This window comes from Malurus melanocephalus, unplaced genomic scaffold (genome assembly GCF_030028575.1).
Source record: "Malurus melanocephalus ecotype Western Australia unplaced genomic scaffold, MMel_1.1 scaffold_511, whole genome shotgun sequence".
NCBI classification, from domain to species: Eukaryota; Metazoa; Chordata; class Aves; order Passeriformes; family Maluridae; genus Malurus; species Malurus melanocephalus.
This window is the reverse complement of record NW_026623743.1, coordinates 262,732-287,768: the sequence shown is the minus strand read 5'-3', so window position 1 is coordinate 287,768 and position 25,037 is coordinate 262,732. Positions and strand designations below refer to the sequence as shown.

General features: G+C 49.4%; 3 protein-coding genes across 4 annotated transcripts in view; 2 read left to right on the top strand and 1 right to left on the bottom strand.

Annotated features, from left to right (window-relative positions):
* The window catches only part of ILRUN (inflammation and lipid regulator with UBA-like and NBR1-like domains), a 166,909-nt gene that overhangs the window by 28,432 nt on the left and 113,440 nt on the right, over positions 1–25,037 (bottom strand). The gene's annotated exons all lie outside the window — the stretch shown is intronic.
* On the top strand, positions 516–5,089 carry SNRPC (small nuclear ribonucleoprotein polypeptide C). Of its 2 annotated transcripts, none has more exons than XM_057381449.1 (6): positions 516–775; positions 999–1,041; positions 1,397–1,505; positions 2,797–2,889; positions 3,473–3,577; positions 4,844–5,089. In XM_057381449.1, the coding sequence occupies exons 1-6, from the start codon at positions 768–770 to the stop codon at positions 4,966–4,968; spliced, it is 483 nt and encodes a 160-aa protein (XP_057237432.1). In that variant the 5' UTR covers positions 516–767; the 3' UTR covers positions 4,969–5,089. The 2 variants fall into 2 exon arrangements, with proteins under 2 accessions (XP_057237432.1, XP_057237433.1); XM_057381450.1 differs by having other exon boundaries at positions 520–775; positions 2,800–2,889.
* BLTP3A (bridge-like lipid transfer protein family member 3A) overlaps positions 5,712–25,037 on the top strand; it is a 27,144-nt gene continuing 7,818 nt past the window's right edge. The window contains exons 1-12 of the mRNA XM_057381437.1: positions 5,712–5,820; positions 17,022–17,184; positions 17,943–17,981; positions 18,453–18,544; positions 18,741–18,930; positions 19,075–19,215; positions 19,772–19,942; positions 20,474–20,651; positions 20,956–21,042; positions 21,179–21,343; positions 21,731–21,873; positions 23,114–23,255. Of these exons, the coding sequence (XP_057237420.1) occupies positions 5,777–5,820; positions 17,022–17,184; positions 17,943–17,981; positions 18,453–18,544; positions 18,741–18,930; positions 19,075–19,215; positions 19,772–19,942; positions 20,474–20,651; positions 20,956–21,042; positions 21,179–21,343; positions 21,731–21,873; positions 23,114–23,255 (1,555 nt within the window). The 5' untranslated portion in view covers positions 5,712–5,776. The remainder of the gene's footprint in view (positions 5,821–17,021; positions 17,185–17,942; positions 17,982–18,452; positions 18,545–18,740; positions 18,931–19,074; positions 19,216–19,771; positions 19,943–20,473; positions 20,652–20,955; positions 21,043–21,178; positions 21,344–21,730; positions 21,874–23,113; positions 23,256–25,037) is intronic.

The following is a 25,037-nucleotide window of genomic DNA, read 5'->3' as shown; positions in this document are numbered from 1 at the left end:
CGCGGCGCGCGACACGCGACGTCACCCCTCCGGCGTCACCCCACACGCGATGCGGGGCGGGGCCGCGTGCCCGCGGGGGGGGAGGGAGGGAGCGTGGCAAGGGCGAGGGGGCGGGGCCGAGCATGCAAATGAGCGCCGCGCGTGACGCGAAGGCTCCCGCGCGAACCGCGCGCGGGGGCGCTGCGTCACCGGGGGGCGGGGCTATCGGCCGTGTTCGCACACATTCGCGCGCTGCCGTCCATATATGGCGGCGAGCGCGCGTGTTTGCGTATGCAAATGAACCACCGAACGTCATGCGGTGCCATGCAAATGAGCGGCGCAAGGCCCGACGGGAGCCTGTTCGGTGTTTTTTTTCCCCTTAAAAATGGTGGTATTTTTTGCAGTTTTCGGCCGCGCGAGGTCGCTCCTTGCGCGGCCCGTGATCTGAAGCACGGTGTGTTTTCCGTGAGGAGAACACGGACAATCGGGGGAACACGCCTTGGGAGCGCCGCCGGGGGACCCCCAACGACCCCCGCGCGCCGGGCTCTATGAGGGGCACTGGTGGCGCTGACGGGTCCGCGGGTGGGCCATAATGCCGTGACCGGACAGCAACGGGAGAACGCGCATGGCTCCACCTGCCGGGCGGAGTGAGACAGAACGGCGCTCACCCGCAGCCACTTCCGCGACCTACGGCAGCCGGCGGGGGTCAAGCGACGAGCGGCGGCGCTGCGTGTGTGCGTCACTGCGTATGTGCGCCACTTCCGGCTGGCGGCGGCGGCGGGAGCACCATGCCCAAGTGAGTGCGGGATCCCGGCCCGGTGCTCCCCGCGGTACCGGGCGGGATTCGGGGTCAGTCCGGGGTGTCCGAGCGGTGTTCGGTGCTCTCTGTGGGACCAAGGCCATGAACAGCGCGGATGAGCGGGCGGGCCGAGCCCTGGCGCTCTACGCGGTCATTCCGGGGCTCCGTTAACGCTCACAGCGCAAAAGGGACTCTGAATAACATGRTTTTCCCCTGGCAGGTTTTACTGTGATTACTGTGACACGTACCTCACCCATGACTCGGTGAGTACCAAAGCTTCTTTTGTACATTTACAGCACGTAAATAAAAATTATCTGGGTGAAAAGCAGGTCCCATGGGATGCAGCGGTGTTACTTCGTGTTTTCCCCTTCCATGCAAAAAAAAAAAGGAAAACGTGCTATGTCCCTGGTGGTCTCCAGCGGGACAGTGACAGGGTCAGGGGAGACAACTTGGGGGTGCCTCAGGGTAAAACTGGAGAGTCAGCACTTACTATTTATGCATATAAGTTTTGCACATCACCTGTCCTCCGACTGAGCACAGAAACAAAGCTGCTTTATGCTGCTTCATTGCATGTACTTAAAACCATACTGAATTTTGGGTTTCTGTRACCTTTCCTAGCCCTCCGTGAGAAAAACCCACTGCAGCGGCCGGAAGCACAAAGAGAACGTGAAAGACTATTACCAGAAATGGATGGAGGAGCAAGCCCAGAGCCTGATTGATAAAACAAGTAAGGCCAATCTGTCCGTGACCCCAGCTGCCTCCCCATTCCTTCCCCTGCCTTTTCTTCTGCTCTTCCGTGCTTCCMCTTTGACTTTCCCTCACTTTCTTGAGGAATCTTTGTTCAGTGAATCGTAAGTGAAAATTTGGAGTCTGGATCTGAGTTTCTCAGAGTGGGCTGTCCCAAGGGCTCTGCCACAAGAACCAAAGTTCCCTCCCAGGGCTGGTGGCTGAACCTCCTGTCACTGTTCATGAGGGTTGGCAGTGCCATCATCTTCASTAATGTCCTGCAGGGCCACATAACACACTTGTGCTGCTTGGCAGTGGCACATTTATGCTGAGAGCATGGAKAGGGATTCCAAAAGAYAGGAAAATGGACATWAAAACATYTGGATTGTTGCATTTTTCACATGSKGGGGYTGCTTGCCCTCAGCTCCCAAAGGATGYTTTTTACTGGCACTTAAAGGCTTGACCAAAGCGTGACATTGAGGAGGAGGAAAAGCTTTCTCTTTCCTCTGAGGAATGGCTTTTTTCTCTGTGAAAGAAATGCAAACACCAGAATAACTTTGTGGCAGTTGGCTCATAGGGTATCTCAGGTTGGAAAGGATCCCTGAGGATCATTGGTCCCGCTCCCAGCTCCGTGCAGGGCTGCCTAAGTCTAAACCATGTGTCCAGGAGCATCATCCAGSTGCTCCCTGAGCTCTGACAGGTTCAGAGCCATGCCCACTTCCCTGGGGAATGTTCCAGTGCCCAACCACCTCTGAGTGAAGAGTTTTTCGCAAAATGTCCAGTCCGCACTTCCCCCAACTCATCCTTACTCTATTTCCCCTTTGACCATTTTCCTTGTGATGCTTCCAGCTCYCCCATCTTTGCCCTCCTTCCAGTCAACACCAGTTGAATCTCTCCCCTTCCTTGCACCCCATTTCCTGCTCCTTGCCCCTCCCCAGCCCTCGCCCCGTTGCCATTCCAGCACAGCATGTCCCGGTGGAACGCTGCGGATCCCGCGACGTGGTTGATTTTTTTTTTTCTCTCCCACCCACCCGCCCGCCCTGCCCAGGGATGTGACATCCACACAGGAGCTCTCTAGTCCCAGCTGTAACAATAATTGTCTCCAGGAGTCTCAGGTGCTCCCCAGGTGCCAGGGATGTGTCCGGCGTGGGGACGGCAGCGCACGCAGCATGACGTGACCGCGGGGCATGACACGGACGAGTGACCCGGCGCTTCCTCGGCCTAGTAACTGGTTTTTTTTTTTCCTGGGATTCTTTCTTTCCTTTTTTTTTTTTTTCTTTTCCCCCCCAATGTAGCGGCTGCATTCCAGCAAGGGAAAATTCCACCGACGCCGTTTTCGGCACCACCTCCAGCTGGAGCCATGATTCCRCCTCCTCCCAGCATCCGTAAGTTTGGGGTAGTTTGGGTTAGGGTTGGGACTGGAATCATACTCTGGAGCTGTATTTCTTGTGTTCTCACCTTGGAAAAAACAGACTTTTTAGTTTGAAGCCAAGTTAAGACATTTTGTGCTTGTGCTCCCACAATGGGAGGGAATTCTCTGTAAGAGAGTTCAGTCATTACTGTGTCTGATTTCTGGGATGCTGAGTCCATCAGTAGCAATGAGAGCCCCACATTTCATGGGGATTCCCATGCAGGTGACTCCATTAGATCTACATAGCAGGTTGATTTGGGTTGGTTTTTCTTAAATAGAATAATTTTGGGTGACCTTTTACCATTGAGCTGGTGAAGGGCCCAGAGCCCTCTCAGTCCCAAGTCCTGCTGTTGGGAGTTCCCTGTGTTGGGTGGGCACAGCTGGAGTTGGTAGCCCAGCATATTCCTCCTGTGGTCACTTCCTAGCACCTGGAATCAGGGCTGGAATGCAGGCAGATGTGAAGCCACTGAGGCCTTAGTTACTGCCACATGCTGTGAATAACTGCATTGTCCTTTGGTGGCTGAGAGTGCCCGTGTGTAACTRTTGTGTCTGTCCAGCTGGCCCCCCCCGGCCTGGCATGATGCCAGCCCCACACATGGGGGGGCCCCCGATGATGCCAATGATGGGCCCACCCCCCCCGGGAATGATGCCAGTCGGACCTGGTAAGTTTGGGATGGGGTAACTGTGCCATGGGGGCTGGGTAGAGGGGTCTGGGTGATGTTTGCTGTCCCATCATCTRTTGGGAGCTCAGAGCTGGGCTGGTCACACTCTGGTCACTGTTAGCCCTGCATGGAGAGACTACAACAGTTTTGCAATCACTCATTAAAGCTTCTTTCCTCCTTGCTGAGAGTTACTAACCCCCTGTGCAGCTGGAATTAGGGCACTGGGAAATTGTAGCTGTTCTCTCTCTGCTCTGAACAATAATTGTTTAGGAGTTTGGTGCCTCCAGGTCTCAGGTTTTGCACAAGGAGCACGTTTTTACACTAAATGAATTTTACTCTTTCAAAGCGTCTCAGGGGAACGTGTTCCAGGGAAACAATGGGCCTGAAAATGGCTTTATCAGAACTGTAAACTGAAATGTCTTTGATCCATTCCACTCCTGAGCTTCCTGGCATTTGAAGAATTCTCAGGGGATATCTTATTGGAATGGTTCCCAGAACAAATCCACGGGAACACACACACACGTGCACTGAAAGTAGTGAAGTGTCTTTGCAATTATTGTCTTGTGCTGGAAAGTGTTGTTTAAGTGTTTTTAAAGGCACAAGATAAATGCACAGTCTGATATTCAGCAGCCTGGTGAAAATAAATGGCAAAGTGGCATGAAACCATTRTTTCAAGGGTTGGGCAGTAGAAGCCTTGTTTTTTCCTGGCAGAGGTGCTCAGTGCTTGTTTGTGAGCACATGGGATGGTTTTGCAGCATTTTTCTCCAAATGAACTTTCCAGATCAGTAATTAAGCTCATGTCTCTCTCGAGTGCCTGGAAATAATTTGTGAGTGAATATTGTCAGAATGGGTGTATAACCCAGGAGCTTGGTTCCTCCTCTGCTRATGGCTGAGCCCCTCAGGGAATGGAATCCATCTCGGCAGTTGCAATATCAGAGCTTGCAGACTTGGAAAATGCGAGTTCCCTGGAGCAGGGGAGAGAACCTGCCCACTGTACAGTGTGAAATTATCCCCTGTGAGGGTGGGGAGGCCCTGGCACAGGGTGCCCAGAGAAGCTGTGGCTGCCCCTGGATCCCTGGAAGTGTCCAAAGCCAGGCTGGAYGGGGCTTGAAGCMACCTGGGATAGAGGAAAGTGTCCCTGCCGATGGCAGGGGAGTGGAAATAGATCTTTACAGTCCGTCCCAACCCAAACCATCGATGTTCTGTGATGACTGGACAGTTGGTGGTCCCAAGAGCCGTTCTCTAACTTGTCTTTTCCCCTGGCAGCTCCCGGGATGAGGCCACCCATGGGAGGACACATGCCAATGATGCCAGGGCCCCCAATGATGAGACCCCCCTCCAGACCCATGATGGTGCCAACCAGGCCAGGAATGACCCGTCCAGACAGATAAAGGTGGAGATGAAGCTGCCATTTCATATTAGGACCTTCCCTATGATAAATGCCACAGACCTGTGTCCCCTGGGGTTTTGTACTCAGTGTGTGGAGGGACTCTGCTGTCACCTCAGCGTGCGTGCGGATGGACAAACCCTGCACTGACTTGTACGAGGCCTGGCTTTTTGGGTGTCTCTTCAGTTGTATTATTATTTCCCCCCTCCCCCCAGTTAATGATACAACAATAAAGCTATGTTGTTTCCATATGGACTCGGAGCCTTGTTCTGKACTGTCTTTTGGGGAAGAAAATAGGGATGGGGAGCAGTGGAGAAAGTTTAGGGCTGGTGGGGGTCCCAGGGGAGCCCCCAGGTAGGGGGTCCTGGGGCAGGTCCTTGCAGGACTGGGGGGAAGGGGGGGATCTCACGTTGGTCCTGGAGTGGGCTCTGTTAGGGGCGTCCCGGGGTGGTCCCTGGAGCCCATGGGAGAGGAATCTTGGAGGATCTCGGGGTGGGTTCCTGGGGGTCCTGGGTTGGTGCTGGAGAGGGCTCCAGGTCGGGGYCCCGGAGCGGGTCCCTGGACATCTTGGGGAGGGTCCGGAGGTCACTGCGGCCACCCCCTCCCGCACACGGCTGGAGCGCGGCTGCGGCGGTGCGGTGCGGCCAGGGGGCGGTGCGGGCAGGGAAGAGCAGGGAAGGGCAGGGAAGGGAAGGGGGCGGGCGGTGCGGGAAGGGGCCGGCGGGGGGCGGTGCGGGAAGGGGGCGGGCGGTGCGGAGCGGGCGGTGCGCCATGGGGTCCCGCCGCCCGCGGGCCTGACCCGCCGGCCCGGCATGGCGGGCATCATCAAGAAGCAGATCCTGAAGCACCTCTCCCGGTGAGGCTCCTCTTCCTCCTTCTCCTCCTCATCCTCTTCCCTGTCTTCCCCCTCCTCCTCCTCCCGGGGGGCTGCGAGGGGCTTGGGCCTGGAGGTTTTGGGCAGCGCCGGTGCGGAGCTGCCGGGCCCGGGGGGGCTGCGGGCGCGTTCGGGCTGTGGAGCTGCCGGCCCGGGGGGGACTGTCCGAGGCTCGGGGGTGTCCGAGGGCCCGGCGGGCTGTAGTCCGGTGTCCGGGGGCAGCGGGCCGGGCCTGACGGGAGCGGTCCTGCCGCCTGTCCCCGGGGTCAGAGCCCTCCGAGCCCGGGCCGGTGCCCGGTGCCGGTGCCGGTGCCCAGCGCGGCCGCGGCGGTGCCGGCCCTGGGCCGAGGGCAGCGGCGGTGGAAGTTCGTGAGGCGTGAGGGGAACATGACGAGCCCGGGGGTGACACCGGCGCTGGGGGGTTGTTTGTGTGGTATTCCGTCATTTTCCGTGAAGTTCACCAAGGGCGCTGCGAGGGGCGTTGAGGAAAAGCCGGTGCTCCCTATGTGAAATGCAGCGGCTGCTCTGCTGCTGTTCGGGGCGGGCCTTGGGCACATAGCGGTGCCTCAGTTTCCCTGCCCGGCTACAGAAAAACTGCCCGTGTTCTCTCACGGCTGCGGGCATGACCTCGCTGTGCATCGCTGCGGGATCAGAGGATGGTGAGCAGGAAGGTGCCGTGGCTGTGAGGGGGCAGGGGAGGGCACAGCTCTGTCCTCTGCGCTTCCTGAGCTGCTCCTTTCCATCCCTGCTGCTGGACACGCTCAGCTGCAGGGTGAGGGGGTTGAAGTGACCTGTGTGGGCAGCTTGGGGTCAGTGCTGGTGTGATCCACGAGTCGCAGCCCTCTGAGGTGGTTCCTGGGAGTGTCTGGAGTTCCAGACCATTCCCTCACACCCTGAATGGGCAGTGCAGGGTCTGTTTTGGAGTCACCAGTTGCTCCATGCCTCTGSCACTGTCCCGAACGAGGGGTGATGGAGCTGCTGCTGGAGCTGCTCTGGGACTGGTTGCTAGACCCAACGTGTGGATTTTTGCTGGACCTGACATCCCAAACCTCCGTGCTTTCTGTCTTATTTACCTCACACAGGTGTGTTGTGCTCACTACGTATTCAGCCTCCTGGTCAGGAGGCATTGAAGTATTTTGTACCACACAGAGAGAGTGAAAGCAGTTCTTAAAGGAGGATGGAACAGRGCTGGGCTTTATCCCTGGGTGCTGCTCCTGTGGGTGTTGTTTTCATGGATAAGTCTCTTTTTTACATAAATACAATTTTGCAGGTGCTTTTGCTTAATTTTCCTTTTCCRTCTCCTTTACCTTACACTATTACATCGTGTTCCTGCCCAGAGTGTCCCTTTTYCCCTCTGATTGGGCCAATTCTTAGTGTTTACCTGTGTCTCCTTTGGGYAGTTCCAAGAAGAACAAGGAGTCCCAAAACATTAAGCATCTCTGCCTGTTTTCCTGCTGGCTGGACTTTGTCATTTGGCTGATTGATCTGATCCTGCCCCTCACTTGCACAAGGATTGTGAATGTTTTGCAGAAATGCAATTTGAGCCCAGTTTAATGGTGTATAAAATTTTTTTGTTCCGGTTTTGTTTCCTCCAAATACCTCCTCTTCACCCTCCCTTTGGGTTTTCTTCCAGCCACACTCATTTGKCTGGAAGAATTTTGCTACTAAATCATTAATCTGTCTTTATTTTTCTGCTCACATTTGCGTGTSAAATAATTCCTTGTTCTTTATGTTGTGTCTCCACTCGGAGTCCTTTCTGCATGGGGTTGTATTTTTGTCCCTCTTCTAAAATTTGCAAGGAAGCGCTCTGGAGAGGCAGCTGGATCAGGAAAATGTGAATGAGATGTTTCACCTGACAGCTCCTGTGATCCCATGTCACGTGTGTGACAGGGTGGCCATGGTGGTCACGGCGTGGCTTTGTCCATTTGTGAAGGTATTTGACAAGGCTCAGCTTTGTGTTGTGCTTTAGCAGCTTAAATTCCTAGAGCAGGAGAACCCAAAAACTTGCGGAGCTTTCGCCATCTGYGCCTTTCACTCCTTTGTCCTATATTTAGCTTGGAAAAGCAAACAGATTAGGTGGTTTCAGTTCTTGCTGCTTCCAGGCAGGCACAGGGCTGCAGTGCTGGGGAGGGTTTGGATCCCAGCATTGGGCGCTCCCCGAGATCTGACTGCTGGCTCTGAGCATGGTTGTGTTCCCTAGTCTGTAATTATTCATGGAAGCGCAGCTAATGCTTTAAAATAAAATTTGTGAGCTGTCTTTGCCTCTTCSTGGCCTTGTTTGAAAGTAGCTTTTTCTCATTGTCTTTTTTTTGTTTTTAACCAGTGTTGGTGTAGCTGCAGCAGATCTGTGTTCTCAGGTTGTGACAAAGGCCCTGTTTATCCACAAGCCCAACTGCCCCAACTTCATGTGCCACTTTGGSATTTGAGTTCCCAGCACTGCAGTGGGAATCCTTGCCAAAATGGCTTTTATTTAATTTCATTGGAGAGGTTTATCCCCTGCTGCCTGTAACAGCTGCTTTGTGACGTTTTCTTTTGGGACACGTGTTGAAGCTTGTGAGCTTGTGGAGTAACAGGSACATAGGACATGGCTTCCAGAGGAAATGCAACGTGCAGTCCTGCTGGGAAGAAATAAAAGCTGGTGTCAGCAGAGGAGCAGCTGGGCTGGGGCATGGGGGCAGGTCTGAGCACAGGAGAAGGAGACCACAGATGTGTCTCACTATGACCAGGGACCCTGGGGAGCTGCAGCTGAGGAGTAACTGGAAATCTCTGAAAGTAGGGTGAGAAGGGAGGAATGAAAAGGAGAAATGAGAGAGGAGTTTTCATTAGCAGAGGTTGCCAGAGAGGAAAACGAGACCTGTTGGCAGAGGAGAGTGCAGAGCATGTGTTACCAGTCCAGGCAGATGTGTAACAGATGTGCAGCACAGAAATGAGGGGATGGCAGGTTGTGGATTTGGCACACTGTCCTCAGCACAGGATGGAGCCACCTTTTCAGGTAAGTGAGATGGGTTTTAGAAATAGAATTAAAAAAAAGCTATGAGAACAGAGCAGTGGAGCAGCATGTGCAGGGTATGAGGTGAAGGTGCTTATCAGGGCAGGGCAGGTCCTCAGCCAGGAGAAACACCATCGTATAGCTCCTCAAAAATGGTTCTGCACCTCAGTGGAGCCTTCCCTCTCTGTTCCCAGGGATTAGGCCTTCCATCCCTTTCTCCAGGCGAGGCTGCTYTGACTCCTGTCTCCTTTCATTTGCAGCTGCACCCAGTTCTTGCAGCGGGTGGGTGAGTGAGGAGATCAGGCAGGCTCACGGTGCAGCTTCAGTTTGTKCTAGACCCGTTTGGCAGCAGGGACGCGTGGGTGTGGCAGCGTGTGCTGAGCTGGGAGCGCGTGGGCTCCCGGGGTCTGGTGTTTCCTAACTTGGATGGCAGGATCTCGGAATCCCTTCCTGGCCCTAAAGATGACTTTGACATTACCCCTTCCGTGCAGTTGTGTTGCTTCTGTGCCAATAGAGAGAGAGCTGGCTCCCAGACCCAGCACTGCGCCTTGTGTGAGTCCTGCCTGTTCTGCAGTTGGCCTTGGAGCTGTCTGGGACTCCATGCTCACAACTGTGTCTTCTCACCTGCTCCCTGCCCGTCCCCACCATCAGAGATTTGCATTAAGGCAGAGAAAGGCCATTGCAGTTGTGGTCATCCTGCCAGGGGGTGAGAAACTCCCTGGGGTCAGGGTGGCACAAATGAGATGTGCTGTCTCGAGGTGGCCCATCCCTCTCCTTAGATAAGGTGGGCAGGTAAGACAGAAGTAGTTCTTCAGGCGAGAAGATGGGATTTGGTCTGTGCCATTCAGGAATCATTGRAATGGGCTCTGTGGCTTGCACCAGGCAAGTCAGGCCATGTCACCAGCTAGGCCTTTGCCTAGCACAGAAATGTGGGGAATTCCCAGAGTCTAGAGAGCACTTTACCGCCTCAGCTGAGGTTTCTTGCCCAAATGCTGCAGTCTGGGCACTGCTGTGAGAAAACAGAGCCTGAATTCCTGCTCTGTTTGCCTCTCCCTTGTCCTGAAGTGTTTTGCAGCATCGCTGCGTGCTCGAGCGCTGCGCTGCAGCTGTGCCCTTGCTGCAGTCACAGGGTGGCACATGCAGCTTGCGAGGGCTCTGGCACACCCTCGGAGTCAGGAAAAGCTGCCACCAATAAGAGAGATTTGCTTACTACCAACCCTTCAGGCTTCTCCCGGTTTCCTGACCTTGATTATAAATTACCTTGGAGCAATGTAGCGAGCACAGTGGGTGAGGAGGAAAGCAAAGAAATTGCATCTGGGGATGGCCTGAGGCAGCGACAGAATCCCCAGTGATTTAGGCAGCAAGACCTCTGACCAACTTTGCAGTTTTGGCTTTAGCTGCTTTAATATCCTTCTTCGGTGATCAGGGAAATTTCTGTGATGATCTCTAAGATGATCATTTGCCTAAAATAGMTGTTGCAGCAATGGGAAGTACATGAAACCACAGAGCTGCCAGCTGTTAAACACTGATAAAGACCGTTACTTTTCCATCTGCACTGAGTCCTGTTCCTGCGCTTCAGGCCAGGTAGTGGTTCCTTTGGTGCCCCAGTGCCCAGGGTGGATCCAGAGCATGAAGCAGCTTGTGGCAGGACTTTATGAGGCAGTTTATGAGAAGAAAGCTCTGTCAGGTCCCAGCAGCTGCTGCTGGTGCAGTACCAAACCCCTGGTCATGAGATGTCTCTAAGTTCTGACATGTTGTGCCCAGCAAAGCATGTAAGGCTGGATGTAAACCTCTTTACTCAAGCTTTTAGTTTGGAAATTTATTTTTCTTCACATTTTGATGGCTTCTTTTGCACCTAAAAATTTCAATATTGAGGAATTCTTGATGGCAAGATGGAACCCCAGTGTGTTACAGATAACATAACATGCATCTGCCACTTTTTTGTTCAAGACAGGGTAGAAAAAAAGGAGTGGGCACAGACAGAACGTGGCATTTTCCTGTCACAGAGGCTAAAGTCTTCCCTTCTAAAGGTGTGGTGCTGTGCTGGGAGAACCAAGTGGATGGTTTTATGGCACTGCTGGGTGCAAGGTGTTTCCAACCACTTTTCCTGCATCCAAGATACGTGTGTGCTCTTTCTGGAATGCTGAGTAGGCTCTTGTTGCAGCAGAGGTGAATTMGTCTGGAGTAGCTCAGTAGGAAAACGTGCCTGAAGCTCCCTCAGYGCAGCTCTGGGTTTGCAGAGCCCTTTGCTGACTTTGTATTACTTCTCCAGAGCCCTTCAGCCTCCCCTGAAGGAAAGGAACTATTGAAGGGGCTTCTCTTATTTCTCYTGGACTCTCTGAGCGCTTGCCTTCCCTGCAGGTGCTCAGTTGAATCAGGATTAAGCAATAACCCGTTTGTTTCTGCACATTGGAAATGAAAGTGCAGATTGGATTGCAGGATGGAGAAGTGGAACTTTGGACTARTGCTTGTATTTATTAGGTTTCTTTCTTTTCTTTCATCTGTTATTTGCTTGCGGACTAGACTTGGGAAATTCCCTGGCGGGTGCTGAGGGTTTACATTCCGGATTTGGGATCATGGGGCAGCTGGCATTTAAACTTCACCGAGTATCCAGCCCAGGAGCTGGAAATAGCAAAACAGCTCCTCAGCAAGGTGGAGTTCAGCCCCTGGCAGAGAGCTGGCCTTTTCTCCTCTCAGATGAGCTCCTGGTTTGCTTTCCAGGGCTCCCAATACCCACTCAGGTGCTGGTGGGTGTGGAGCAAGGAGCCTCTCAGCATTCAGAACGCTCTAGAGAGATATTTGTTGGGACAAGAAAGTGTCCTTGGGGCCTAGGGAGGCTGCAGCTTTCGGGGAGGACTGAGCTGGAGTTCTGCTCTGTGTAATGGTCCAGTCTCATGCCTGATCTGCTTGGAAATGCTGATTTYCCCCCTGCCAATTTAGCTCTGAATTGAATTCCTAAGCCTTTTTTCCCTTAGCCACGTTGTATTGCAGGAGGTAATGCAGAGCCAAGACAACTGATTACTCATCAGGATGTTTTGTGTTTGGCTTYGGGTGGCTGGGAGGCCCAGCCTTTCATTCAGTGCAGTTGAAGCCTGGAAAAACAGAAAGCTGATAATGGAAAGGCACCAGCAGTGGCATGTGTGTGCAGGGACACCAGCTGTGCCTAAATCCACCCTGATAAGGAGTGTTGGACAGGCTGGTACCACATTACGTGGAAACTGTTTGCCCTGTAACYCAAGCAGGGTGAATTTATCAGGCCGATTGTCCACTTGGGAAGGTGTTGCTGCCTCCCAGGAGATCTGARGTACACAGAGCTGTGCACAGGTGATAAGATGATTTTCACTGTGGTGCTTTCTGTTTTCAAAACAATTGGGCAGTTTGGTGTTGATTGGATTCCCTTAAACTGTAAATGGCTTTGTGCTAARTGGGTGTGATACCAACTCCATCTCATGCAATAGTCTCATCCTCTGCTAATTCAGCGAGTTTCTCTTCCTCCTCTGCAGCTCTGCCTCTGTCTGCAGAGCAGCTGTGTGCCCACTCTCAGACAGAGTGGTCCCTGCCTACACCAAAAGTTAGTGGAGGTAAAATGGCTTTTCTTCCTGAAAAAGCCTTTTGTTCTTCCTGTGCGTCTTCGAGGCAGCTATTTTTTCCCTTTTTACAGAAGTTTTGATCACTTGCCCAGTTTTATTTCCTCAAAAATTATTTTTAAGTTCATCCTCAGTCATGTGTGTCGCACTTAAAGCTTCTGCTGCTGCTTTCCTTGAGAGTAACCCTGATTTGGAAAGTCACTGACCTTTCCTTTTAGCAGTCATGAACCTTTTGCTCTAGTAAACATGCTCTTTGGCTCCTGAGATAAGAGGTTTTAATTTGAGGTGAAATGTCACATCACAGAGATTTTTGGATTTTAGAAGGTCTTCCCAAGGAAGAGGGAAATCCCACTGAACGCCCTGTCCAAAACCAGACCAGGYAAGACTTGAAAGAATTTTGGGATGGAGCAAATCTGCATTGGTCAGAATACAGTTGTTTGGGTTGGGTTTTTTCCATGTCCAATTCTTGTCATAGTTGCTTAGATTACATATTTGTATTCCAAATCAAAGCAGAAAATCCTCATCTCTTCCCTTGCTGTGACCCTTGTGGAGGCAAAAACCTCATCTGCAGCCATTCCCAGTCTGGTTTCCCACTGAGCTGACCAGTTCCCCCTYCTTGCCTTACCTGTRCTTGCATGGATTTTCCAGCTGCTCCCTGCAGCTGTGCCTGGTGTCACAAGCCATGCACTTCCTTCTGCCAAGAGATTTTGCTTGTCATTAAACAAAATCAAGGTCACTGGTGTACAGCTAATTAGCTCTCCCATATAATAGCCATAGTGACAAAGGTATTAATAGAAATGCCAATGATGGCTGGAGAAMGGCAGGGAGGAGGCTGAGGCAGAAACTTTTCAGTATTTGGGAAAAGGATTCCTGATCCATTTGGCAGCAGGGTAATGAGTCAGGGATCTGAGGAGTAGTTTTATTATTTCAGATGTCTTCTGACATTATCTGTCCATGCAATTGCTCAGTTGGAGACAGTGTGGCGAGACAGCTACRAATGTGAACATAAATTTATTTATGATTCTCGGCTGGCTTTGGGCCAGCGGTCAGATTTACCCAAACTCCCTCTTGCAATCAGTGGGTTTGTAGCCTCTGGATATGCAGGCTGAGGAATTGGGCAGTTGTTTTCATTGTTTTCGGTAGTGACATCATGTTTTGATATATATTCGAGCTGATGATTGAGCAAATAGATTTTCAGGGYTGACTTTTGTCAGGGTAATCCCAGCAGGCTCAAAAGGAATGCTGCCCTGTGAGTTTACTGGCTCAGCACTGCTTGACTTCTGTTGGGKCTGCAGAAAAAAAAAAAAGAAAAAAGAAGTGCAAATATCCTCCTGTGTCAGTTTTCCCAATAGCCACCATTTTCATTCAGTTTTCCCTAAGCCAGCAGCCCGTGCTGCCAAGGACGTTGCTGTGGGTGAGTGTGAATGGAGAGAGGCTGCCAGCAAACATCTGACACGTTCTGCTCTCTCTGCTCTTCCTCCCTTGGTGCTGACCAAAGCAGTTCTTCTCAGGAGACAACAGAGCCCTGGCACCTGTGAACTCTGTGCTCTCAGAAACTCTCACCTGAGGCCTGCTGTAAGCCCTGTCTGACATGTGGGTGGTAAAATGGCTCAAATGTGGAGATTATTCCAGTGGAAGGTTTGGGGTTCCTGTAGGGAGCAGCWGCTGAAAGCAGGGTTTGGCAATAGGCAACATACCCATGGAAATTTAGGTGTGGTTGAAAAGAAAGATTTTTTTTTTACATTTAAGATTAATTTTTCCAGAAGCTGCAGCTTCTGTTGTTCCATCATGGGTGGGACTGTAAGCTCTGCTTTGGGGGTGGAATGGCACATTTTGGTGCATCTGGAATGCCTCATGAGACTATTCCTGCATGGAGTGTGGTAGCACTGGAGGTGGGTTTTGTACTGCCCAGCAGGATCTCAGCAGCCTTTCCCTGGAGATGATGATAAAGAATTGTTTGGTTTGGCTGGATCAGGTTTCATACCTCACTCTGTACAGTGTCYTGTTTCACAGCTTTGGTTCTTCCACGCTGTGGTGGAATTTTTGATACACCTGCACACTAAGGGAAAGTGATGCCCTGGGTCAGACATGTGCTTGTGTTGCCTATAATGGAAAGAGAAAAAACCCTTGCAAAAGTGTTAGGATAGTAAAAATAAAAAGCAGACCTTTATTTGGAARCTTCCAGGTGTCCTGGTGRTGATGGGCACACCCYGAATCAAATTTGTACAATTTTATAAGGTTAATTAATTAGGATATCTAACARGTGCWTCCAGTAGGAGATTGAGTTGCCCCAGTAACCCACTCCTSGGTCAGCCCCTTGGATTTGGTCCAAGGGATTCTCTGCCCCAYTTTTTATATCTTATTGTAGCTCCCCCACTTGGAGTAAGATGAAACAATATTTCAGGAATGTGTTTAGAAGGTCAGCTTATTGTTCTGAAATCTGGGGGAAAAGGGTAGGAAAAATACTGGAGCTACGGCCATKCATCAGCAATCTACAAAGCTACAAATATATCAAAAATATATAAAAAGCTTAGGCATCATTCTCCCCCTTTAGAGACATGCCAATATAGAATTACAGGCAACACTTGTACTTTTCCTCTGCATTACCAGCTGAAAGCAGCTTCCCCTCCGAGCACGCTTATCCTGGGATGAGGCTCCGAGCCCAGGGATGATCCTTCAGTGCAGGTGTGAGAAAGCTCTGCCAGCGTGAGCTGATCACTGCCCACACCAGCCTGGGAGCTTAAATGCTTTGTATTACCTGTCCACGTTGTGTTTGCTTTATCCTCAGCATCCAGTCCCAAGTGGACATGGTGACATCAGCTTTCAGCWGAGCTGCTTCTCTGACACAACATGAGCGCGCTCCTGTATTGCCTCTGGAGGGGTTTGCTGTGATTTTCAGCCATGTCTGGGGTTGTGGGTGCTCACAACAGGACTCTAGACTCAAATCATCTGGATTCTCAGTGCTCCCTGCCAGTGGAGCAGCCACTGGGACACACTCTGGAATTTTCAGTTTGTTGGTGTGGATGCTGAGAAGCCTCTTTGACCTCTGCCACCTCCCTGGGCGTGTTTAAACAAGAAGCCTCTGTTTAAAGGGAGTGACGAGKTTGAAGGGAATGTGTCGGCCTGAGGTGCTGGCAGGTGTGATGTAAACTTGGTGTGAGGTGTCAGTGTGTCCCTGCAGCTCAGGGCAGGAGGGGACAGCAGGACACATGAACTGTCTGCAGGGAGAAGACAGWGGGCAAACTGGCAGCAGTGGGCTAACTGGCAGCTGCGTGCAGCTGAGCTGCATCATTAGCGCAGTGCTGACACCAAGATCTCAGCATCTGTCAAACTTTCTCTCCAACAAAATGTTTGCTYTGGAAAGGCCCTTTTGCCCTGGAAGCCAGGGCCTGATGGCTCAGCTGCTGCCCCAGTGCTTCAGCCAGGTTTGTGCTGCACCCCGAGAGATGCATCCCAGCAGTATGGCTGCAGTTCCTCCTCTCCTCCTTGAGCTGTGGCTGTTCCAGAAGCTCCTCACACCTCTCCCAGAGCAATCCCCATGCTGTGGGTGCWGGGAGAGGGTGAACAGGGCAGCRTGTGACCGGGAGCCTGCTCCTGCTTATGCTGACAATAGGGGCTTTCTTTCCATCCTGCTTTCTGGACCACTGTACAGAATGAGAATTAGYATTGGCATGGAGGAATGTGTGAAATAAGCCCTGGATTCAGTGGTGGGAAAGTTGTCTGGCAGGAACTCTTGAAGTTTGAATCTGGTGATGTCAGAGTGCAGCTCCCTGCCCCTGCGGTGGCAGCTCCTTTTTTGTGAGTTTTGATGGAGACAGGAGCGGTTCTGCTGGAACAGAGGGATTCTCTGACATGGAGAAGTGTTGCTAACACTTGTACAGCTTCTGTGATCTGCCCTCTGAACTGGCTCTTCTGGTTCCTTAGGGGCCACTCTGGTTTTTGTGAAGTCAGGCTCTGTCACCAGGATCCTCTGCTGCAAAYGTTTCACCCATTACACTGAAACCTCAGGCACACGAGGGATGTGAAGGTGCTGGGCTGCACACAAGGGAGATGGAACACTGGCAGCCCTGGGGAGGAGGAATTTTAATCAGAAAAAAACAGAGGAGGGAGCTGGGGCAGTCTTTAGGGAGGAGAGTTGCTGCTTGACCAGAGAGCAGCTGGGTGGTGTTTAAAAAAGACAGCCACAAAAGTCATTCTTAATGATCTTTTGCTTTCCTGGGTGAAAAGAATCTAGAGAATTAAACTTTTCCCAGCTGACATGGCATTTCTGGGGGGAGCAAACCTGCTGAGCTGTTGGAGTTTGGCTTTGGTTTTCTTTGGTTTTGTCCTAGGGCAGTTCTGCTGTTTTCCAGGATCCACAGCTTTAGAAGGAATTTTCTGTTTCTCAAATCTGAATTTAGTTTAAAACAAAGAGGTCCTGCAAATGTCAGAGTGTAAAGATTTTTTTTTTTCTGGAGCAAGCAACTTGCCTTGGGTTTAAAAATGTCAGAAAGGGTTTARCAAAACAGCAAACAGACTCTGGTATTAAAATAGCTCTGAAATGCTCCTGAAGTCTCAGCAGCTTTGCTGGGAGCTGTTTTTCGAGTCTCCTCTCTCTTCCCTTGTAGGTTTACCAAGAACCTCTCCCCAGACAAAATCAACCTGAGCACGCTGAAAGGTCAGGGGCAGCTGACCAACCTGGAGCTGGATGAGGARGTGCTGCAGAATGTGCTGGAGCTGCCCACCTGGCTCGCCATCACCCGGGTCTACTGCAACAAGGCCTCCATCAGGGTGAGCAGAGGCAACTTGSAATGGATGAAGTTATCTATTTACTGGCAGAATTTCTTAGATTGTCCGTGGGCTCCCACTTTACACACTGAAACCTTACAAATCTTCCTCCTTGTTCTTTTTAGAGCAAAAAAATTGKTTTTTTTTAGTTGTTATGAGCTGCCAGATTGTTTAATTGCACATGGTACTACACGTTGCATTACACGAACTCAAAAGTTTTAAGGACATCAAAGAGACTTTCTATAAAAGAAATATGATTCTACTCTGCCAAGTGACAGTAAAAATGAGCTCGTCTTACTCATCTGATGTGCTCTGTTTTTAGAGTCAGATCTGCTCAGTTTAGTAACAAACATTTGTTCTCCCTCCTACAAGAGCTGCAGAGTGAATGTTGCTGTATGAAAATAAAATTGAGCTTTTTGATTTGTGCACAGTCTTCAAAAGAGTTGTCTGACTCCCAGTAACAGCAGCAGTCAGTTGTAAACTATTAAAGGCCAGGAATGTTCCCCATAGCAGAATTTGACCTGCAGAATATCTGTTACTCCTGACGATACATGAGATCCAAAAGCTCAGCTGAGTTTGTAGATCTGGTGTCTGGAATGTCTTTTTCCTTGTCTGTGTCTCTGCTTGACCTGGATACAATGAGACGTTGTGGACATTTCTCAGAGAAACGGGGCTCAAAGTTTGGGCTGAGATGGTTTCCTGCAGATTCTGAAACTTTCCAGTGCACGGATCACTCTGATAACTCAAATTTATCGTTTCAGATCCAGTGGACAAAGCTGAAAACGCACCCAATCTGCCTGGTAATGTTGCCTCTCTTGTCTTCTTTTCTTCTTTTCTTCTTTTCTCCCTTCTTCCTTCCTTCTTCTTTTCTTCCTCTTCTTCCTCGCTCATTTTATTCTCTTTTACTTCTACTTGAGAAATTCTGGGGAGGGAAACCCTAAATTGCTCAAATTTTCATTGGACCTGAATCCTCCAGGCCYTTAGCACGTGGGAGCACTGTTTGGCTGTGAGTGCCCCATTTCACTGCAGGATGGAGCTCTCAGGGAAGTCCAGAGCAACCTGGCGTCTGTGTTTTGTTGTTTGTTTACCCCACTCTTGGGGTTTCAGGTTACCCACTGGCAYTGATGGTGTGAGAGCTTTAACACATGAGGTTCTTGGAGCATTGAGACTCCARAATTGGCTGTCCCTGCCCTGGATCTCACAGCCAAGGCTGGTGGGCTGAGCTGGTGGCTCGGTGTGGTGCTCATGGCTGCCACGTTGTGTCTCTGCAGTACCTGGACAAGGTGGAGGTGGAGATGAGGACGTGTGAGGAGCCTCGGCCGCCCAATGGACAATCCCCCATCGCTCTTGCTGCTGGACAAAGGTCAGACCCCGAGCCCTGCAGCTTCTCCCTGCCATCCTGCTGGGCTGTGGGGACTGTTTTTCTCCTTGATTCACCTTTGGCCTCCCTGCTCTCAGGTTTGAGTGCCTCTGGTGTTGCTTAGTTGGTGTTGCCCTCTGTGTGAGCCTTACCTCTGCCAGGCTTCTTGTTGTTACATGGGAGTATCTTCTCTTTGCAGTGAATATGGCTTTGCTGAGAAAGTCGTGGAGGGGATGTTTATTGTTGTCAATTCCATCACCATCAAGATTCACTCCAAGGCCTTTCATGCTTCTTTTGAGCTCTGGCAGCTCCAGGGCTACAGTGTCAACCCCAACTGGCAGCAGAGCGACCTGCGCCTCACCCGCATCACAGACCCACAGAGGGGAGAGGTGAGGCCTTGGATCACACAAGAAAAAGAGTGATTAATGATTTTGTCTTATTTCATTTCATGCCTCCTGACTGTTCCTTTTTTTGTTTTAATCCTTGAAGTTGGGAAAATCTCAGCGTTTTCCTGTTTTTCTCTTCCTGAGCAGGTTCTGACATTCAAGGAGCTCACCTGGCAGACCCTGAGGATAGAGGCAGATGCCACSGACAATGGTGACCAGGATCCTATCACTACTCCTCTGAGACTCATCACCAACCAGGGGAGGATCCAAATCTCTCTCAAGAGAAGGGTGAGAGTCTCCTCCATGCTTTGCAGGATGTGCTTTCACTGCATGGTGCAGAGATGATACATATTCCCTCCCACAGTCCTCAGCAGCCCTTCTCTCTCTTCAGAAACGTTGAGCCCAAACTGAYGTATCTCTCCATGTTTTCTGTCAGAGACAGCTGTGTTCTTAGCAAATGTCAAAGCAGTTTCTTTCCCAGGGGAGGATATCGTGGTTGGAGTGAGTTTTTCAATCCATTTGAACATCCCAAGGAGAGCTGTCATCTCCTGGCTGGGAGCTGAAAGCCTGGCAGTCTGATTTTCAGCTGTCAGTGGGAATGTGATGATTAAAAAAAAAAAAAAAAAAAGAAAGAAAGAATTAAACAGTGAGAAATTTGTCTCCTAAAGAGGAGGTGGCTTTGACTATTTTCCATCTGAGAGGAGGTGCTGTGGACGTGCACCAGATAACATCTCTCAGAGGAGTTTCAGGGCAGCCTTCCTTCTTTCTCCTTCCATGTTTTATGAAGACTCTACATATGTGGAGGCAATTTTTGAAATCCATTACTCCTTCCTTGCTSTTTCAGACCAAAGATTGCAACGTGGTGGCCTCCAAGCTGATGTTTCTGYTGGATGACCTGCTCTGGGTGCTGACAGACTCTCAGTTAAAAGCAATGATGAAATATGCTGAGTCTCTGAGTGAAGCCATGGAGAAATCTGCTCAGCAGAGGAAAAGCCTGGCACCAGAGGCTGTACAGGTGAGAGAGTTTGGATATTGGTCTAGGGAAAAGGACAGTGTGTTTGTGTGAGATCTGGCCCGTACTCACAGCATTTTCCCTAATGGAAACTTGTGGTGTCAGGTCAATGTCACAATGGGCTGCTGTGGGAGCAGCAAAGTGACCAAAGAAAGGGATTCATTGCCAATAAAATATGTTTTCCAAGTCAAGGGGAAGGGAAGGGGAATATTTCTGCTGGAATTGGAAGCCCTGGGGAAGAAGGGATGCACACGCAGTGCAGTGAGGTTGCATAGGAGGGATGGGGAATACTTGACCCTTTTGGCCTGGGAATCTTAAAACATCTCCCAAGAGAAGTGCATGCAGCTGGCAGAGCCATAGACAAGGAAATGCTCCTGAGAGCACAGGAAAGCATCCAGATCTTGGGAATCCTGGTTCAATTCCTATCAGCTGATGCCTTGCAGGCTGGAAGTGTACATGAGCTGGTTAATTGCTTTATATTTATTGTGTTTTCCCTCTCTCCGAGTTCTCACGGATCTTGTCCCCCTCCCATAGGTCACCCCCCCTGCTCCCAGTGCCCAGCAGTCCTGGGCTCAGCCCTTYGGAGCCGCCCCCAACGCCAGCAGCATCGGGCAGTACTTTGACAAACACGACATGAAGGAGTCCTCCTACCACCTCCTCATCTCCCGCCTGGACCTGCACATCTGCGATGACAGCCACACCCGTGAGGCAGGTCAGGAGAAAGGAAAACAGCAGCTGAGGCAGCAGTTTTCTGTCTGGGAAGCACTGGGGTCTTGCAGTTTGGGATTTGAGTTTCCAGGTCTGGTTCTTACCCTATAAACTGTTGGCTGGTTGATTCTGGTGTCCTTCTGCTTGCCTAGGACAAGATTTTGGTGCAGATTCCTAAAGATGGTACCTACATCCTGGCCATGGTGTCAGTCAGTGGTGGCAATCAGAGCAATGTGGTTCTGAATTCTCCTGGATCAAGGCTCAGATTGCAGAGCTGACCATGGTTTCCTCTCCTCTGTTCCCCACAGGTGCTTTGAARCATGGGATGCTGGGAGGTGCCATCCAGCTGACCTTCAGGAGGATGGCTTTTGATTATTATCCTTTCCACAGGGCAGGTAGGGAGCCTGTGGCCTCRCAACTTGAGGAGGGGGATAAAAAAGGAGTTTAAAGAACAGTCCTGCCCTATGATTGCAGGCTGGACTGGAAGAAAGAAACCTATTTTTTAAAACCAGGATGTTTGGTTTCCTGCAGGAGACGCCTGCAAGCATTGGGTGCGGTACAGTGAAGCAATGGAGACACGGGGACAGTGGGCAAAGAAGTTGGTCAGTGAATTTCAAAGCAAGATGGAGAAGTTTTATGAAGAAACAGACCCTGTGTTTGGCAGGACTCCACTTTCCCCCTTCAAAAAGAAACCAGGTAATGGTGTTTGATAAACTGGTGAAACAGGAGGTGATACCAATTTTGCTCCATCCAGCAATATCTCCGGTTGCCTGTCCCCAGTTAAGCAGACTGATTTGTTGGTGCAGGAATGCATAGCACTCTAAAAATCATAAMTATAATGGCAAAGGAAAGTGGCTGTCATCATGGGATAGCACTGCAGCAAGGATGGACAGGCTGCAGTGACCCCTTCCTGGATTATTGTTGCGTTTCTCCAGGAGTGGGAATATAAGATGAAATTAAATGCTTAAGACCTGGCTGAAGGATGTGTTCTCTTACCACAGATCAGTAAGCACTGATCTGTTGGTTCTGATGGTGCAAGGAGGTGACTCCAACCATGCTGGTGCTGACTGTGTGTCCCCACAGAGCCTCCCCAGAGTCCCCAGAAGAGCCCCCCGGAGAAGGGCCGGGCTCCYCCCACGAGCCTCCCGCGGCTGCGGCACCCGCCCTGGCACCGGCTGCGCTCCAGCTGCGTGGTGGTGCGAGTGGATGACCTGGATGTGCACCAGGTAGGGAGCTCAGCACTGCCTGCAGGCGTTCATGGCACTCTGAAAAAAGGAAATTTAACAAGATGTGATTCAAATAAATCATGCAAATCTTACTGTTGCCTTGAATGGCCAGTTTTCAATAATGACACAGACACGGTTAAGGGGATAAAAAGGGTTTTACCTCGGTATTTGGGATCCCAGGTGCACAACCTGATGGCAGAATGCACACCCATGTACAGCACGGGTAAAAGTTTTATAGGTTTCAGGAATTAGCATATCTATCTAGGATTCTTCAATAAGAAACTTAACAAATGCAGTAATGTCTCCTTATTCTAATGAATCCTCCTYCCAGGATGAGGCYAGAGCCCAGTTTACACAAGATGTTCYGGASARAAGGCTTCACTCAAGSCTGGAGCCTCGGGTTTAAGATAGCACAGGGCACACTGACTCTTTCCTCAGGATGTTTGGTCTCTTTGCTTAGCAGARCTCTTAAATTAAGCTGGAATATCAGGCTCCAGGAATTACAAGCATGTGGGYTAAGGGGTACAGGCRGATGCATAGAGGGTACRGAAGCGTAAAGGGAAAAGCAAAAATCATCAGGCATCACTACGACATCCAAAATGCTGCCTGGGGAACCTAAAGTGCTGTTATGATGTTGCCTGTAAGACTTTTAGCCCAAGAATGAGCTGATGATAGTTTTCATGTTCAGAGGGTAACCACAACCATGGGTTTCTACTCTCTGTCCCCATCTGAGCTCACACCAAGCCTTAGACAGGCCCAGTGTAAGGCATTCCATGCTTTGAGAAGTCATTGAGGATGTGGATTTTTGACAGTCTCACCTCAGGCTTTCTGCCYTGGGACAGAGCATCCCTAGCCTGGATCACACCCTTCATCCCTGTGCCCTTTTTCCATCCAAGAGCAGGTTTTGCTCTTTGCAGCACCAGATACTACAATGGATTTGCCAGCGTGCTGCTGATCTTGCAGACAGCTGGAATAGATTTCTRTTCTGTTTGCTCACATCACCTAATTCTGCTTGTCACAGCTCTTACTAGCAGTGACAGGAGGCATAAAGAACTAAATTCCCTCAAAGGAGAGGAGCTGGCAATATCAGCAGGTGGAAGAAAATTATATTTTTGCTTGAAAGCAGCGTATGTTTGATGTGTAAATGAGGTGGATTGRATCCGTGTAACTGTGGGGTCACTGGGACACTTGGGTTTGCCAAGTCTGAGTTCTGTTCAACTGCATTTCATTCTGTTTTCAGGTTTCTACAGCTGGGCAACAAAGTAAGAAACCTTCCACCTTGCTTTCATGTAGCAGGAAAATCTTCAAACTCCCTGATCAAGTGTCTGCAATCCATATTGAATTCACAGAATATTACTTCCCTGACAATCAGGACTTTCCAGGTAATACATCAAGGTTAGCACCTTCTTTCACAAGTTTCTTGAWGAGTCATCTGTCATTTAGATGTGTTAACCCTGTTACATATCCTCTGTCCATTGTTGTTTAGTTTTCTGATTTTTTTTGTCGAGGCTTTTTTTGTTTTGGTTTTCGTGGGTGTTTTTCTGGGTGTTCTTTTTTGGCGGGGGCATTGGTTTCTTTTTCTGTTTGTTTGTAGTTTTTGGGGTTTTTTTTTGTTGTTGTTGTTCTTTGGGTTTTCTGTTTTTTTAAATTTGTTTTTGGGGTTGGTTTTTGGCCTTTTTTTCTGGGGGTTGGGTTTGTTGAGGTTTTTTTGTTTGGTTTCTTGGTGATTTTTTGTGGGTTTTTTTTTTGTTTGTTTGTTTGTTTGTTTTGTTGTTGTTTGGGGTTTTTTTTTTGTTTTTTTTTTTAACTTGGGATTGCATTCAAACAAACCCTTCCAACTACTGTAATTCCCCAGAGGAAAATAGTCCTTCATCACTCATTGAGCTCAGGTTTATGATCAGCCTATTATTTAAAATTCTTATTTTTCTTTTCTTTCATGAATAAAAACAATAAACTTTAGTGGTATCAAACATTATTAAAGGGTCTCAGAGCAACAAGACAGAAGGTTTATATGACCAAACTCTCTTAATATAAAGGAGTTGTATATTTTCAGATGTCACTGCCATTCATCTCTTCTCTCTTCCTCWCTCTCTGCCCCCCTTAAGCGAGGAATAAAGATCCTATTTAAAAAATCTCACCAGCATGTAATAACTTTTCACCTGTTTCATGAAAAGTTAAACATTTGGAATACAATTTTCCTCGCCGTTATTTTTATTCTGAATGAACACGGGAAGTATTTCTTTCTTCAGAAAGGATTAAAAGAAAAGAGAGGCAGATCATCTCAGAAAATTATTTTCAATCTAAAAGTGCCTTGCTGGGGGGGAAAGTATTTCTCAAATCTCATTGAATTTCTGATCTGTTTAGAGAACATTTAATTTAACATTGCACCCAAAAAAAAAGATTTTTGAAACTTTAATCTGGTTTTGATTTGCAAATATTCATAAAAATTGCCATGGCTTCATGCAGATCTTTGGAAACAAAGATTAGGGTTTTTTTTTTCACAGCTCTAGCTAGAACATGCTGTCTTTGGCAAGTTTCTGTTTGCAACAAACAAAATGTGATACTTTATAGGTTATAATATTCATCATTACCCTGATGTGTCATTGGTATGTGGTGTCACACCCTGCTACTTTCTGGACAGCATTTCCGATTTGATTATGACAAACCTTTCCTTAAAAACTGCACTTTGAAGAAAAAGAAAATTGTAACAGGTTCCACTAATCTAAAATAATGAMAAAAATTGTATTTCCCGTCCGAGGGTTGCTTTACAAATAAAAGATGGGATTCGAAGTGCATTCAGCATGACGACTTTCCAAGAATTATCTGGAAAATAGTCAGAGTTAAAAAAAAAAAAAAAAAAAAAAAAAAAAAAAAAAAAAAAAAAAAAAAAAAAAAGGTGTGAAATCAGAAAAGTCAAAATCCAAAAACCTCAGCTTTATAAGGCTCCTGTTCGAATGGAGAGATGGAAAAGTATTTCTTTGTAGTATTCCTTGGATAACAATGTGGAGTTAGTGAATGTGGTGGTTCTGATGATAGCAATATTTTGTTTTGATATGTGAGATTTTCCTCCTGTGATGATATCCATGTCTGAATATCAGAGGCTGAGCTGGTCAGGGACTTTTCTGGTTAGTACATTCAAAAAAAGGAATAATATAATGATCTGT